The following is a 15,843-nucleotide window of genomic DNA, read 5'->3' on the forward strand; positions in this document are numbered from 1 at the left end:
ACTTACCTGTGCCCTGGGATGGGACAAGGGGCAATGGATAGAAACTACAGCACAGGAGGTTCCACCTCAACATGAGGAAGAACCTCTTGACTGTAAGGAACACAGAGCCCTGGAGCAGGCTGCTCAGAGAGGTTGTGGAGTCTCTTTCTCTGGAGACTTTCCAGCCGTATCTGGATGTGTTCATGTGTGACCTGTACTGGATTCTATGATCCTCTCTGACAGGGGGCTTGGACTGGAAGATTTCCAGAGGTCCCTTCCAACCCCTAACATCCTGTGAGCTGTGATGGGGACTCTCCATCCTGTGCTGGGCAGGGAAGAGTCAGCAGGACCAGGCCCTACCACTGTGGCCCTTCCTCTATGGGAAGGCAGTGGCTTCAGGGCAACCTCTGAAGGCTGCTTCCCTTTGCCCATGGCTGTGGGGGCTTCAGAGCCAGGCAAAGGCAGGGCAGGGCACAGAGGCTGTGGCTTGCAAGGCAGAGGTTTATTGAGGTGTGGGCACAGGGAGCAGCAGCACAGGGCCCGCTGCCAGCAGGCTGGGCTGGCATCTCACCATGGCACCACCTTCCTTTCCCAGTCCAGGAAGGTGCCAGTGTCCTTCTCAGAGAGGGAGGAAAGCACCTTCAGCATCCCTTGTACGCTAGTGTCCACCACCACAAAAGGCTGTGGGGCAGAGGGGCATGGTCAACTCGTGCCCAGGCCTGGCTCAGGGCTACCCTGGGGCAGCTGTGGCAAGGAGAAGGAGTTCATTTGGCTGTGGGGATAGTGGCCCTGGCATGGGGCCCAGCAAGAGACCAGGGGATGGGCACCAGGAACCCAGGAGCAGGCAGGGAGATTGCCAGCAGGGGCCCCGGGCACAAGCACTGAGGGCACTGCCATGGTCGGGCTGTACCTTTCACCTGCCAGAGCTCCCCAGGTTGGTTTGCACCCAGCCAGGGTGCAGAGTAATGCAGAGGATGCTGTGCTTCTGGTACCCCCAACGACTGGCACTTGGTCAGCATGTTAACAGAAGCCTGTGGGGACATAGGAGAGGCTGCTGGGGGCAGGGGAAGGCTGGCTGTAGGGAGCCATTTCCAGTTGCCATGGCAGGGGCAGGAAACGTGTGCTCAGCATAACCTGGTGGTACCTTGCTGCAGCAGTAGGAGACAATCTGCATTCGATCCCATTCCAAGGGATAAGCAATGGAGCCAGCAATGCTGGACATGTTGACAATGGCTGCCTTGCTGCAGCTCAGTCCTGAGCCTGGGCTCCCCTGGGCAGCCTTCTTCAGCAAGGGCAGGAATGCCCTGGGGGAGGGAAGAGGAGATGGAGGCACACATGGAGGTGGCACAGGGGTGAGGACCAGATCCCTCCCCAGCAGACAAGATTGGAAGCAGTTCCAGAGCATCCTCCCTCCTTTTCCCACTGTCCCAGCCCCACAGGCTCCAGATCCTGAGCTTGTGGTGGGTTAAGGCCCTTTCTGAAAACAAAGAGGGGAGGGCTTGTGAGTGCTTTGCCTTCCCTGCAGGGCGTTTTCCCCCTGGGTATAAAAGGGAAGGCATTGGGGTCATTAGTTCTCCTTTTGGCTCCTGCCTCTCCTGGACAAGAGCTACTGCAGCTGCCCTCCTGTTCCTCTGCCATGTGGTGGGGCCTGATCCTTCTCCCTGCTGCCTCCGTGCCTCTTCAGAGAAAAATCTGGTTTTGTATTCTTCCTATTTGTCCCCCTCCCATCCATCCTTGTTCCTTCACCTTGTGAACCTTACCTGTTATTGATATATATATATATAGTTTTGTTTTTGTTTAAAGAAAAACTGTTTACCTCTCTACTTCCAAGCTGACTCCACATTATGGTTTGGTGGATTTGCTCCTTTCTTTTTTTCCCCCCCTCTCTGTTGGGAGGGAGGAGGGGGGAGCATGGGAGAGATTCTCATTCTTGCCCCCATCTGAGCTCTTAACACCCAGTTAAGGCCTAAACCATCACAGAGCTGCAGGCTGTAACTCCACAAGCTTCCCAGTGAGCAGAGGCAGGACCCTCTCCCACCTGTACTTTATGCTCCACTGGGACAGCCCAGCTCGAGTGAGGCTCTCACCTGTCCCATCAGCAAGGGCCCAATGGTGTTGGTGGTGTAAATCTGCCTCATGTCCTCCAGGGTCACATCCTCTGGTGCAGTGATCTTGGCAATCCCAGCATTGTTGATGAGCAGGGTCAGCCCTGAGCCCCCCAGGTGCTTCTCAACTGTGGCTGCAGCTGCCTTGATGCTGGCAGTGTTGGAGACTTCTGCAGAGCCAACACAGGGCAGGTCAGAGCACACAGCCCCCTGGTGCCATGGGGTCTTCTGTGTCCCCTTGGGGATGTTCCCTTGGGGCTGGCCAGGGGCAGGAGGGATGGCAGAGCCTGGTGTCTGCAGGCACCTGCCCCTAGGCAAGGCTCACTCCTGGGTAGTGACCAGGGGAACCAGGACAATGAACCCCCACCACGGGGCACCTACTGAGAGGGACAATGACTAGGTTGGGGTTCTTAGAGGCTAGGTTCTGTAGCTCCTGCAGAGAGAATAGAATAGAATGGAATGGAATGGAATGGAATGGAATGGAATGGAATAGAATAGAATAGAATAGAATAGAATAGAATAGAATAGAATAGAATAGAATAGAATAGAATAGACCAGGTTGGAAGAGACCTTCAAGATCATCGCATCCAACCCATCAACCAATCCAACACCACTTAAACAACTAACCCATGGCACCAAGCACCCCATCAAGTCTCCTCCTGAACACCTCCAATGATGGTGACTCCACCCCACAAAGACCCACTTGGGTGGGGTTGGCATCCCCAGGAAGTGCTGGACGAGCCCCAGGCCGATGCCCCGGTTGGCACCTCTCACCAGCACGGAGTGGATGCGAAGTTCTCCCATGCTGCTGCTGCTGCTGCCTCTGCCCCAGCTGCTGCTGTGTGCTCAGCTCCCTGGTGCTTCTTTATAGCATGGCCGTGGCCACCCCACCCATGCAGGGTTTGTGCTCACTTGACTCCTGGCACCACCTCCCCAGCTCTTTGGACTCTAGGACAGAGATCCTGGCTGGGCTCCAGCTGCTGCTGTGTGCTCAGCTCCCTGATGGTTTATGTAGCTGTGCCATGGTGACCCCACCTCCCCAGGGCTTGCACAAAAACTTGGCTCCAGGTACAGCCACAGCTCTAGCTCTTCAAAATCTCTAGGACAGAGTTCCTGGCTAGGAACTACCCCAAGGGGCAAAATTCAGTTGGCTTTTTCTATGAAACTCAAGGAAATCTGGCTTCAGAGTCCAGGAGCTACTGCCTAGTTCCTGGTTCACATCCTGGGCTGCATCAAGAGAAGTGTGGCCAGCAGGTTGAGGGAGGTGATTCTCCCCCTCTGCTCCCCGCTGGTGAGACCCCACCTGGAGTACTGCATCCAGTTCTGGAGCCTCTATTACAGGAAGGATCTGGAGGTGCTGGAAGAGAAGAGCCACGAGGATGAGCAGAGGGCTGGAGCTGCTCTGCTATGAGGACAGCCTGAGAGGGTTGGGGTTGTGCAGTTTGGAGAGGAGAAGGCTCTGAGGAGACCTTCTTGTGGCCTTCCAGTACCTGAAGGGGGCTACAAGAAAGCTAGGGAGGGTGTCAGAAAGTGATAGGACTGGGAGGAATGGAACAAAACTAGAATGGATAGATTCAGATTGGATGTTAGGAAGAAGTTCTTCACCATGAGAGTGGTGAGACACTGGCACAGGTTGCCCAGGGAGGTGGTGGAAGCCTCATCCCTGGAGATTTGTATGGCCAGTCCAGATGTGGCTGTGAGCCACCTGCTCTAGTGTGAGGTGTCCTTGCCCATGGAAGGGGGTTGGAAATGGATGAGCCTTAAGGTCTCTTCCAACCCTAACAATTCTATGATTCTACTCTGTCACTTTCTGTCTTCTTGTCCTCCAAGTCTGGCCTCGCAGCAGAGGGCTTCCAGCCCTCCAAGCAATGTTGTGGCCTGCTCTGGCCCTGCACTAACAGGTTCCTGTCTGTGCTGTGCTGAGGACTCCACAGCTGCCCCAGCACTGCAGGGGGGTGTCTCGGTCCAGAGAGGGAAGGAGACTCAGTTCTTTCGAATATTCCCATGTTGTGAAATTAACAGCACAAGCAAAGCCAAAATATCAACAGCTAGACTATTTATTACATAAATAAAATGGAAATAAGAAGGGGAGAGGGAGAAGATAGAGAGGAAGAGAGAGAAGAGAGCGAGCGAAGAGGAAAGGAGTTACATTACCACATCCCCTCACCCCCACCCCAAGGCAGTTTGAGTCTGTGGAGGAAAGGTGCTGCAGGAGATGCTGAGTTTGTAGAGAAAGGGTGCTGAGGCTTTGGCTGGAGAAGAGATGGGGTCCCTCTGGGCAGCTTCTTCAGCTCCATGAGTGGCAGCAAGCGGGACTTAGGACACAGAGAGAGGGTTCAGTCTGCTTCTCCCAGGCTCCACGGCCTCTTTTCTCTGATGCAGCCTCGGCCTGGGCTTTTCCTTCCTCCTCAGCGGCATGCTCCTTCTTCAGCGTTTTTCTTCCCCTTAAGCCAGTAGTGGTCAAGTCTTTTATACAGTTTTTAGTCCTTAAGTATGTGTCCAAGCATTGTCCCTCAGGAATTCAGGAGCCAGGAAATCCTCCTGTAAATATCCAGGTATCATTCCCCAGGAAATCTTTCTGTGTAATCCTGTGTGTTTAGGCAGGGGTCTAGATGGAGGGGGGGAGGGCCTCCACCTTCTCCATCTAACCTGCCCACACACCCATTACACCCATTGTCTCGCCATCCTCCCTTCCTGGAAATGATCTTGTCCTGGAGGCGTGATGGCTGGGTCCTTGGGCCATTGTTGTAGGCCAGCTGCAGTCCAGTGTTATAACGATGCAATCGCAAGGTGATTTGCATCCAGGATTGGTCTTTGTTCTGCCCAACAACATATTGTCTGGGCAAGTTGCAAGTGATTTTATCTTTGTTGAGTCATACAAGGAATTTAGACTCTCACAGGGGGGTCTCAGCAGAGGGTCAGAATCCCCTTCTTGCCCCTGCTGCCCATGCTGCTGGTGATCAGCTCAGGGCAGGCTGGGGCCAGGCTGGCAGTGCTCAGCACCAGCTCATCTTCAGCTTTGCACCCCCAAATCCTTCTCCTCAGGACTGCTCTCCAACCCTTCATCCCCAGCCTGGCTTGATGGAGAAGTTGCCCCCACCCAGCTGCAGGGCCTTGCTTTTGGCGTTGTTGAACCTCAGGACACTGACCCAGTCCCACTTGTCCTGGTTCCTCTGGGGTGCATCCAGGCTCTGAGGTGCGTTTGCTGAACCGCTCAGCTTGGCATCTCCTGCCAACTTGCTGGAGGTGCACCTGATCCTGCTGATGAAGATACCAAACAGCACTGGCCCAGGACAGCCCCCCTGGAGACACCACTATGTTGCCAGTCTCCACCTGGACATGGAGCTGTTGGGCTGCCCTCTGAATGTGACGATGCAGCCAATCCCTTACCCAGCAAACAGTCCCCACACCACTCCAAGGGAAGGTGCTGAGGGGGAGCATGTCAAAGGCTCATCAGAAGTGCAGCTAGATGTCATCTACAGCTCTTGCTGTGTCCCTCCATCAGTGATGACCAGGCTGGTGAGGCAGGGCTTGCCATGCTGCTTGTCTTGGATCACCTCCATGCTCCTTAGCATGGTTTCTAGGAGGATCTGTTCCATGATCTTGCTGGGCTCAGAGGGGAGGCTGCCAGGCTGGCTGTTCCCACTGTCCTCCTGCCTACCCTTTTATGCTGAGATAAAGCCCAAAGCCCAGGGCACATGACAGCCCTGCACACAGGCCCTGTGCCTCCTGGCACAGCAAGTGACAAATCAGCAGCAGCAAGCGATGGCCAAAGCTTGCGCTCTGGCATCCTGTGGGAAATGCCTCCTGCTAATCTTTGTTGAGTGGCTCTTGCAGGTGAAATGTTCCTCTGCAAGGACACAGCTGCACCTGCAGCTTGTGTCTGGGGGCTGATGGCAGATCTCCCCTCTTCCCCCTAAGCTCCACCCATCTCGTTCCTTTCCATTTTCCCGAGGCCATTCAGAGCTCCTCCTGCTTTGCTGCTTCTCCAGGGAGAGAATTCGCTTTGAGAGTTCCTTATCCACCCAAAGCTCTGGAGCTTCCAGTGCTCTGTCTCAGACTGATCTCTCACTGAGGCCCCTGGTGACTCCCCGCTCCAGCCAGTACCTGAAGGGGGCTACAAGAAGGTTGCAGAGGGGCTGTTCCCAAAGGCCTGCCCTGAAGGGGCTCCAGGAGAGCTGAAAAGGGGCTTTTGACAAGGGCTGTGAGTGGCAGGACCAGGGGCAATGGTTTGAAATGAGAGCAGAGCAAATTTAGATTGGATGTGAGGAACAAGATCTGCACCATGAGGGTGCTGGAACACTGCAACAGGTTGCCGAGGGAGGTGGTTGTGGCCCCATCCCTGGAGATCTTCAAGGTCAGGCTGGACAAGGCTGTGAGCAACCTGCTCTAGTGGAGGATGTCCCTGCAGCCTGCATGGAGGTTGGGCTGGATGAGCTTTGGAGGTCCCTTCCCACCCAAACCATTCCATGATTCCTCCACACACCTCCCAGATGCTGGGGCTGGTTCCCAAGCTCTGACAGACCCTTCCAACAGCTCTTTCTGTCTGTTCACTCTTTAACCACCACAGGCCACAACCACCCTTGCTGACTGATGTCCTTCGCACAGGAGCTCTGCTCTCCGAACAGGCTTCCAGAGGCTGCTGCTTCTAGGCAGAGGAGGATGAGGCCACCCACAGCCTGTTAGAAACCCCCACAGTCGCCTCAGAACCAGAGAGCATCAAAACAAGAAGAAATAAGCTGTTCATCTCCTGGGATTTTTTGCTGTATCATGTTTTTATAGCCTTCCACTGCTCTGGAGTCACAACTTTCTACTGTGGACTTTGCTCTGGGGCCTCAGGCTGCATAGTTGATTGTTGTGGTTTAAACAAGCACTGCTCTCCAGGAGTCAGAGTCCAGCCTGGCACGGAGAGATGGAGGAGGAAGCAGCCAGCCTTGCCTGGCTCACAACCCAGCCTCTGCACAAGTGGCCTGCTGTCACCAGGCCTCTGGAAGGGCCCTTGGATCAGCTCCTAGGAAGGGATTCAGAGGGATGCTTTGCTCTGAACTGTGCTTGCATTGTCTTCAGCTGAAGGACTTTGGGGATCTTCTCAATGCTGATCAATAGGTAAAGGGCAGAGGGCAAGAGGCTGGGGCCAGGCTCTTATCAGCAGTGCCCAGGGACAGGACAGGGGGGCAGTGGGCACAGACTGGAACCCAGGAGGTTCCATCTGGGCAGTAGAACTTGTTTGGTGTGAGGGAGCTGGGGGTCTGGAGCAGGCTGTACAGAGAAGTGGTGGAGTCTCCTTGTCTGCAGAGCTTCCAACCTCCCCTGGCCGTTGTGCTCCTGGGCAAGCTGCTGTGGGTGCCCTGCTTTAGCAGGGGGCTTGACAGGATGATCTGCAGAGATCCCTTCCATCCACCACCATGCTGGGATTCTGGGAGTCTGTAACCTTCAGCTGAGCATCAAGACCCTTCTATGCAGCACTTCACATATAGAAGCTTTCCATCTTGGCACACCAGGAAGACTTGGCCCTGATTGCCCAGGGTGCAGTCCCACCTCCTGTACTATCAGCTCAGGTGTGCTCAGGCTCCCCTGGGTGTTCCCTCAAAGGGCAATGCCCATGCTGCTCATGGAGGTATTGAGAAACACACTTTCCTTTGCCAGCTTGGCACAGTCATCTTGAGCTCCTTTCATCTACCTGCCATTGTTTATCAAGCCCCACACTGTGTCCTGGTCCTGGTGGTGTATTGCTGAAGAATCCACAGACAGTGATGAATGAACTGCTCATCAATGGGTGGAGGGAGACCTATCCAGACCTGTGTCTGAACCTGGGCAGGTCCTCTTCATCCTCTGTGACTCCTTTTTTTGTGGCTGGAGAGGAGTGGTAAACAGAGATACTGGAAGCAATTTTGCTTTAGCTATTTAGGGTATAGGTGAGGGGGAAGGATGTGAGGCTCCACCCCTGGGGTGGAAGCTAAGGGCATTTTGCAATCGGGTAAGGGACAACTGCATAGCAGCACTCAAGATCAAAAGTTCAACCCTGACCACTGGAAAGACCACCAGCTGACATGCAGTGGTGGGAAATGAGGCTGCAGTGGTGGGAATTTGTGGAAGGAAAGGTGTACATGCACCCATGGAGCCAGTGCTGTAAATAAACCTTCTTTAACAGACTTTTTCCCTCAACAAAATATTTAGGAGAGTGAGCTTGTTTCTCACAACTGGGGACTCGTCTGGGAGCACAAAGCCTCACCATCTGTGCAGAGGGGAACTCCACGAGGAATGGCACGCTCTTCCCATTTTGGCAGTTCCTTGGGATTTTCTTTCCAACCAGAAGCAGGTGGACAGCTGCAGCCCTCGGAAAAGAGATTCTGGACTGAAGAAGGTGGGGGTTCCACATTTCTCCACAGCAGTTGGTAGTTTCTGTGCACAGGACCCAGTTAAGAAAAGGCTGTAAAGTGTTAGTCAGGGCAGCTGAGAAGGGGGGGACTGAAAAGTGTGTATGAGACGCAGGGGTTCTGTGAAGTGAGTGCAGAGTTGTTCTAACTGTTGCCCCATGAGGGGTGCAGCCAGTGACAGATCAAAGTGAGTGTAAAGCGTGACTATGAGCCCACCTGGGAAAATGGGATAGGGTGGGAGGTACCCAAGTCCTGAGAACTGGAACCCAAAGGGGGTGTAAGAGCATACTCCTGGACATTCCTCCAAAACCAGTCTATTAGGGCAGGAGGGACTTTCCTGCACCTGGGAAAAAGGGCTCACCTGTACAGAGGTGAGGGAATTATAAAACAAAGTTAAAGAGGTGGCAATCTCAGCCTCTGGAACTGGTCTGTCCCTATGGCAACTCAGGGACTCCATGCAATGTGGCATGGTGGCTTTTGGGGAGCGGAGGCTGGGTGGCATGTGCATGGAAGCAGTGTTCCCTCCTGCAATAGATGGGTGGCTGTTGGGCAGATTCTCCACATTCAGCAAGGTGTCTGCTTTTGGGCCTGGGAGGGCAGGGGGACTTTTCCTGGAGGGGTTCTTTTCCTTGGTGCTGAGGTGCTGCTAGGAAGAGGCATTGTGGGTTATTGGCTGCCTGGATGAGCTGGGGAGAGATGAGGTGTGGCCAGAGACAGAGACGCAGGAAAAAGGCCACGTGGGTGGAGTCAGTGTGTCCACTGCCATTGCCCAGTTCTGACCTAGAGACACAGGTTCTCCCTTCTCCTGCTCTTTGGGTGGTATGTGGGGGTAGGGGTGCAGCAGTGTCAGTCCTGTGGGGTGGGGCCAGGTTGGGATGTTCCACAGGGGTTTCATGGGGGGGTGTCCTGTGCTTGTTCCCATCCGCTGCTGTATGCTGCATAGGCCCTTGAGTTTGAGCACAGCGGGCCACGGGTTGTTGTAAGAAGGAGAGGGAATGCAAGGCAGAGGACTGCTTGCCTCCCTGGCTTGACACCCTGTGCTGGGCCCCCAGCCTCTCAGCTACAGTGAAGATTGGGTTTTCTTGTGATTGGACTGCATTCCACTTGGGATGCTCTGCCTGCTGTTGTGTGGCAGAGAATCCTTCCTTGCGTGGGAAAAGTGGGGAAGGCCTGGGGTCCTCAACTGTGGGAGTTCGGGAGCACTGGGTTACAAGGGCAGAGCTGTCTGCCTCCTTCAAGAAATCCCAGTATTCTGGTATGAGCTGGCTGTATTGTCTGGGAGGTAGCTTTGATAGTAAGATAATGGTACTTTATCAAAACTCTATAACAAAGGGAATTAGAGAGATTGTCCCAAGGGGACTGCATATAAGTAAAGCATTTGATGACAAGCAAGAGGAAACACCAGCAGAGTGGCTGCAGAGGCTGAGGTCAGCAGCTGGTCAGCAGCTGTTAAAGTCAAACCGTTACACATGCATGGCCAGACATATGAGATAAATTACAAAATATGGAGGAATGGAATGGCTGGGGAATGAATAAATTGTGATTGTGGACAGAGGCAGGTCATTCTATGAGGGATATCCTAAACAAGTATTTAAGGTAGTGCAGGAGGAAGACAATTACACTGAATTAGGGGTGTTGGAGGCTCTACCTCCTGGGGTCAGGACAGAAAAATACTACTGTAATAAGGGCAAAAGGGGAAGGTTGAACATCCCTCCTTTGAAGGCTGAGTTAAACCAGCCAGTGTTAGATTCCCTGAATAAAACTGTGAGGGAACAGAGTATTCAGTTAAGGTATGTTAATAGGAGTATGGCAAAGGAGGAGAGGCAGGAAAAAGAGGAAGGAAGGAAGGGGCTGGCACCATGGACCTGGAACATTCTGGTGTCCTGGTTCATCTTCTGGGTCACTGGGGTGTGCTCTGTCCAGAGTTGGTGGTTTTCCTTCCTTGGTCAGGCTGAGCTTCTCAGAAGAAAGGGGGGCATCTGGTCTTGCAGTCCATGATGATGTTGCCATGGTGGTGATGCCAGTTAATGCTTTTGTGTTCCAGTGATGCCAAAGCAGGGAAACACAGTCTCTTGCATTGACTTCGTACCTCACTGTTGCTGTCCCAGGGATGGGTCCATGGTAGCATGAACTATGGAGGTGTGGTGGGTTGAAGTTTCCCCCAGCAATAACGCTGGCCAGAATAACTCGGTTAGAAGCAAATGAAGCAGTATTTGCAACCAAAAACTACACTCTACAATGGAATGCAATGAACATGTACAAAAGATACAGCATTTAAAATATTATACAGATATTTACAATTAGCAAATAACACAGAAACCCCTCTGGTCCAAAAGACCAGAGAAACTGCCCTACTACCCCTCCTCAAAACCTCCCCCCACCCCGCCCCGTACCAGAGAGAGAAAAGACTGGAGCTGGGAGAAAGCAGTGTTAGTTCTTATCTCAAGGTCAGCCAGAAGCATTGTTGTCTCCTGGGTGAAGCAGAACAGCCAAGATCAGAGTAGAAGATAAAAGGTATGGGAATGGAAGTGAAAGGTGAAGAATTGTTATGATACAGCTCCTTTTACCCCAGACATTTAACCAGTGAATTTGTTTAGAATAATATTTTGTTTTCCTTTTTACACCCAATAGTGATTTATTTATATTTGTCTACTTTTCTGCTCAAAATCTGCAGCTAAATTTTAAAGGCATAGCCTAAAACCACCACAGGAGGTGCAAACAGGAAAGGAAGAGAGTGCTGGGAGGTATGACTCTTGCTAACTCTAGCATCATCAATGAATTAACAACATCAACTTTAACAACATTAACTAACTTTACAAAGCCAGGGATAGATTCTAAGGTTCTGGGGGATCAGAAGGGGAAGAGGGAGATGGATTGGAAAGGGAAGAGGAAGGGCATTATGTAGTAGGCATTTGCAGGGATAACAAACAATTACTGCAAACACAAACATGATGATGTCCAACAGAGCTGTGGATACATAGAAAAAGGGAATCAGAACCCTCAGATCAAGCATTTCGGTGATGCAGCATGGAGCAGTTGTGAACAGACCTCGTGGTCTGCTGCCATGGTCTGCTGGGGTTGAGATCAGTGTATGCAGTAGGAAAATCAAATTCTGTGCCTCCTTCAGGCAAGTGTGCATGTGTCATCTCAGTGTAGAAGCTTCTGTTCCAAACAATGGATTTGTAGATTGGCTCTTGGCTGGTATTGTGATTCCTACCCACCGCATCACGTACAGGTTGTTGTGGTGGGCTGAAAATTCCCCTCAACATTAAATTGCCAGACCAGCTCAGTTCGATAGCAAATGAAACTGTATTTACAAGGAAAAATACAATCTACAATGAAATGCAATGAATATGAACAAAATATACAATATTTACAGGTATTTACAATTTATAAACACCACAAGAACCCCCCTGGAGACACCAGGGAACCAGCAACAGCTTCGCCCTCCATGCCCACTTCCCTCTACCCTCCGGTACACAAAGGACATGAGAGAGAGCAGAGAGTTATTTTGTTAGGATACTCAGACACAACAAAGAACACAGCTAAGGTCAGCAAAGCTAGCAGAAGCACAAGTTAGAGAGAGGAAGCAGAAAAAAAGAGAAAGATAGTTTACCCATCTAAGTTTTATGGAAGATATCTGTCCAATGGGATTGTTTAGAACTTATCATTACTTTCCTTTTTACACCCAATAGTAATTTATTTACATTCTACTACTTTCTCTTCAAGCTCTGTGGAAAATTTTAAAGGTACAGCCTAAAACTACCACAGTTGTATATATGCAAAGAGTGATTTTATATATTGTATAATACCTTCTATTTTGCTTAATTGTTTTGTTCCAGTATGTATGGGCTGGTCAACACACTGGTAAAAGTTTTAGTGGCTATGTCATAATTAGTGGGATAACAGGGAAAGTTCTAGAGAAAGGAGGGTTGACATACATTTGGAAAACCTGGAGGGAAAGAGGAATGATCAACTCTAGGGCAAAAGGGTTGGTTCATGAACAATTAATATTAGAAGTATTACAGGCACTAATAGAACTATAAGAAGTGGCAATAGTACATGTTAATGGACATCAGAAAAGAATGAAGCTAAGGGAAACCACTTAGATGTCATGGAGGCTAAGGCAGCGCCCTCAGAGAAACTCCCTGGATCTTAATACCAAAAACTAAAGGAGTGGAACAACTTCCCATATTTCCCCCTGAAGAATAGAATAGAATAGAATAGAATAGAATACAATAGAATAGAATAGAATAGAATAGAATAGAATAGACCAGGTTGGAAGAGACCTTCAAGATCATCACGTCCAACCCATCAACCAATCCAACACCACCTAAACAACTAACCCATGGCACCAAGCACCCCATCAAGTCTTCTCCTGAACACCTCCAATGATGGCGACTCCACCACCTCTCCAGTCAGCCCATTCCCATGGGCAATCACTCTCTCTGTATAGAACTTTTTCCTAACATCCAGCCTGAACTTCCCCTGGTACAGCCTGAGACTGTGTCCTCTTGTTCTGGTACTGGCTGCCGGGGAGAAGAGACCAACCTCTGTCTGTCTACAACCTCCCCTCAGGTAGTTGTAGAGGGTAATAAGGTCACCCCTGAGTCTCCTCCTCTCCAGGCTAAGCAACCCAAGCTCCCTCAGCCTCTCCTCGTAGGGCTTATGTTCTAAACCCCTCACCAACCTTGTTGCTCTTCTCGGGACACGTTCCAGCAAGTCAATCTCCTTCCTAAACTGAGTGGCCCAGAACTGGACACAGGACTTGAGGTGCGGCCTAACCAGTGAAGTGTACAGGGGCAGAATGACCTCCCTGCTCCTGCTGGCCACACTGTTCTTGATGCAGGCCAGGATGCCATTGGCCCTCCTGGCTGCCTGGGCACACTGCAGGCTCATGTTCAGTCTACCGTTGACCAGCACCCCCAGGTCCCTCTCTACATGGCTGTTCTCCAGCCACTCTGACCCCAGCCTGTAGCTCTGCATGGGGTTGCTGTGGCCAATGTGCAGAACCCGGCACTTGGATGTGTTCAATTTCATGCTGTTGGACTCTGCCCATCTGTCTAGCCTATTGAGGTCCCTCTGCAGAGCCTCTCTACCCTCCAGCAGATCAACTCTTGCCCCCAGCTTGGTGTTGTCAGCAAATTTACTGATGATGGACTCGATGCCCTCATCCAGATCATCAATAAAGATGTTAAAGAGCATGGGGCCCAGCACTGATCCCTGGGGCACACCACTAGTGACTGGCTGCCAGCTGGCTGTGGCACCATTCACCACCACTCTCTGGGCTCGGCCCTCCAGCCAGTTCCTAACCCATCGCAGTGTGCTCCCATCCAAGCCATGGGCTGACAGCTTGGCCAGAAGTTTGCTGTGGGGGACGGTGTCAAAGGCCTTGCTGAGGTCCAGGTAGACTACATCCACAGGCCTCCCCACATCCACCAGGTGGGTCACCTGATCATAGAAGGAGATCAGGTTGGTCAGGCAGGACCTGCCCTTCCTAAACCCATGCTGGCTGGGCCTGATCCCTTGGCCATCCTGGAAGTGCTGTGTGATTGCACTCAGGATGACCTGTTCCATAATCTTGCCTGGCACTGAGGTCAGGCTGACAGGTCTGTAATTCCCTGGCTCATCCAACTGGCCCTTCTTGTGGATGGGCACCACGCTGGCCAGCTTCCAGTCCTCTGGGACCTCTTCAGTGAGCCAGGACTGATGAAAAATGATGGCAAGTGGCTTGGCCAGCTCATCTGCCAGCTCTCTCAGCACCCTAGGATGGATCTCATCTGGTCCCATGGACTTGTGGGGGTCCAAGCTGCTGAGGAGAGCTCAAATCGCTTGCTCATGGAACACAGGGAAACTATGCAGCTCCCTGGCTCCTTCTGCCAGCTCTGCAGGCCAGCTGTGTGGTAGACGTTCTTTCCTGCTAGTAAAAATTGAGGCAAAGAAGGTGTTAAGTACCTCTGCCTTTTCCTCATCCTGTGATACAACATTTCCCTCCATGTCAACCAAGGAGTGGAGGTTGTCCCTGCCCTTCCTCTTGCTATTAATATATTTATAGAAGGACTTTTTGTTGTCCTTCACAGCAGATGCCAGTCTAAGCTCCAAATGTGCTTTTGCCTCCCTAATTTTCTTCCTACATGCCCTAGCAACATCTTTACACATTCCATGGGTTGCCTCACCTTTCTTCCAAAGGTGATACACCCTCTTTTTTTCCCTTAGTTCTCTTAAAAGTTCATTACACAACCATCCAGGCCGTCTGCCCCGGTGGCTCCTCTTCCGGCACATTGCTACAGCCTGCTCCTGCGCCTTCATCAGTTCTTCCTTGAAGCAGGCCCAGCTCTCCTGGACCCCTTTGTTTTTTAGGGCTGTTTCCCAAGGAACCTTCTGAGTTAGTTCCTTGAGTAACCTGAAGTCTGCCCTGTGGCAGTCCAGAGTGGAGGTCTTCTTGCTGCCCCTCTTAGCTTGACTGAGTACTGAAAATTCAATTATCTCATGGCCCCTAAACAGCCTCCGACCACCACATCACCCACCAGCCCTTCCCTCTTGGTGAAGAGGAGGTCAAGCATAGCCTTACCCCTGGTAGGCTCTCGCAGCACCTGGGATAAGAAGCTGTCCTCCATACACTCTAACAACCTCCTAGACTGCCTCCTCTCTGCTGCGTTGATCTCCCAGCAGATGTCAGGCAGGTTGAAGTCGCCCATGAGGACAAGGTCAGGAGATCTTGAGACAGCCTTAAGCTGCCTATAGAATGCTTCATCAACATCAGCCTCCTGGCTGGGTGGTCTATAACAGACTCCAACCAGGATGTCTGCCCTGCAGTCTTCCCTCTAATTCTTGCCCACAAGCATTCAACCTGATCGTCCCTAATCTCTAGTTCAATGGCATCCAGTGCCTCCCTGATGTACAGGGCCACCCCTCCACCCCTTCTTCCTTGCCTGTCTCTCCTGAAGAGCCTGTAACCATCAATTGCAGCGCTCCAGTCATGTGAGTCGTCCCACCACGTCTCTGTGATGGCAACTATGTCATAACTTTCCTGCTGCAACAAGGCTTCCAGCTTCTCTTGTTTGTTTCCCATGCTTCGTGCATTAGTGTGCATGCACCTCAGCTGGGCTGCTGGTTTGGCCTCTGTGATGGGTTTAGAGGCAGACCCCCTCCCCACAACAACCATCCTCTGCTACTAAGAATGTACTGGGTTGAGGCAGCCCCCTCTCCACACCACAGGCAGGAATAAAACACTCAGACAAACGGATTGCAAAAGTGATGAAAGTTTAAATAGAAAGCAGTGAATGTTACAGAAAACCCAAAGCGCAGTGACAAAGAAAGATCCCAAAGCAAACCCAGAGGCATCCCATTCCCACCTGAAGGTACACCCGAGACCCTCAGGG

The 15,843-nt window shown here is 51.7% G+C and overlaps 1 protein-coding gene across 1 annotated transcript; it reads right to left on the minus strand.

The window, feature by feature from the left end:
- Positions 1 to 546: 546 nt before the first annotated feature.
- LOC128898140 (C-factor-like) lies at positions 547 to 2,907 on the minus strand. The gene is given in 7 exon segments (XM_054169958.1): positions 547 to 660; positions 890 to 973; positions 975 to 1,010; positions 1,124 to 1,283; positions 2,068 to 2,254; positions 2,466 to 2,517; positions 2,721 to 2,907. Coding segments are annotated over 7 exon segments (801 nt in total). The 5' UTR covers positions 2,889 to 2,907.
- Between the last annotated feature and the right edge of the window lie 12,936 nt (positions 2,908 to 15,843).

The sequence above is a fragment of the Dryobates pubescens genome, chromosome 19 (assembly GCF_014839835.1).
Source record: "Dryobates pubescens isolate bDryPub1 chromosome 19, bDryPub1.pri, whole genome shotgun sequence".
Taxonomy (NCBI): domain Eukaryota; kingdom Metazoa; phylum Chordata; class Aves; order Piciformes; family Picidae; genus Dryobates; species Dryobates pubescens.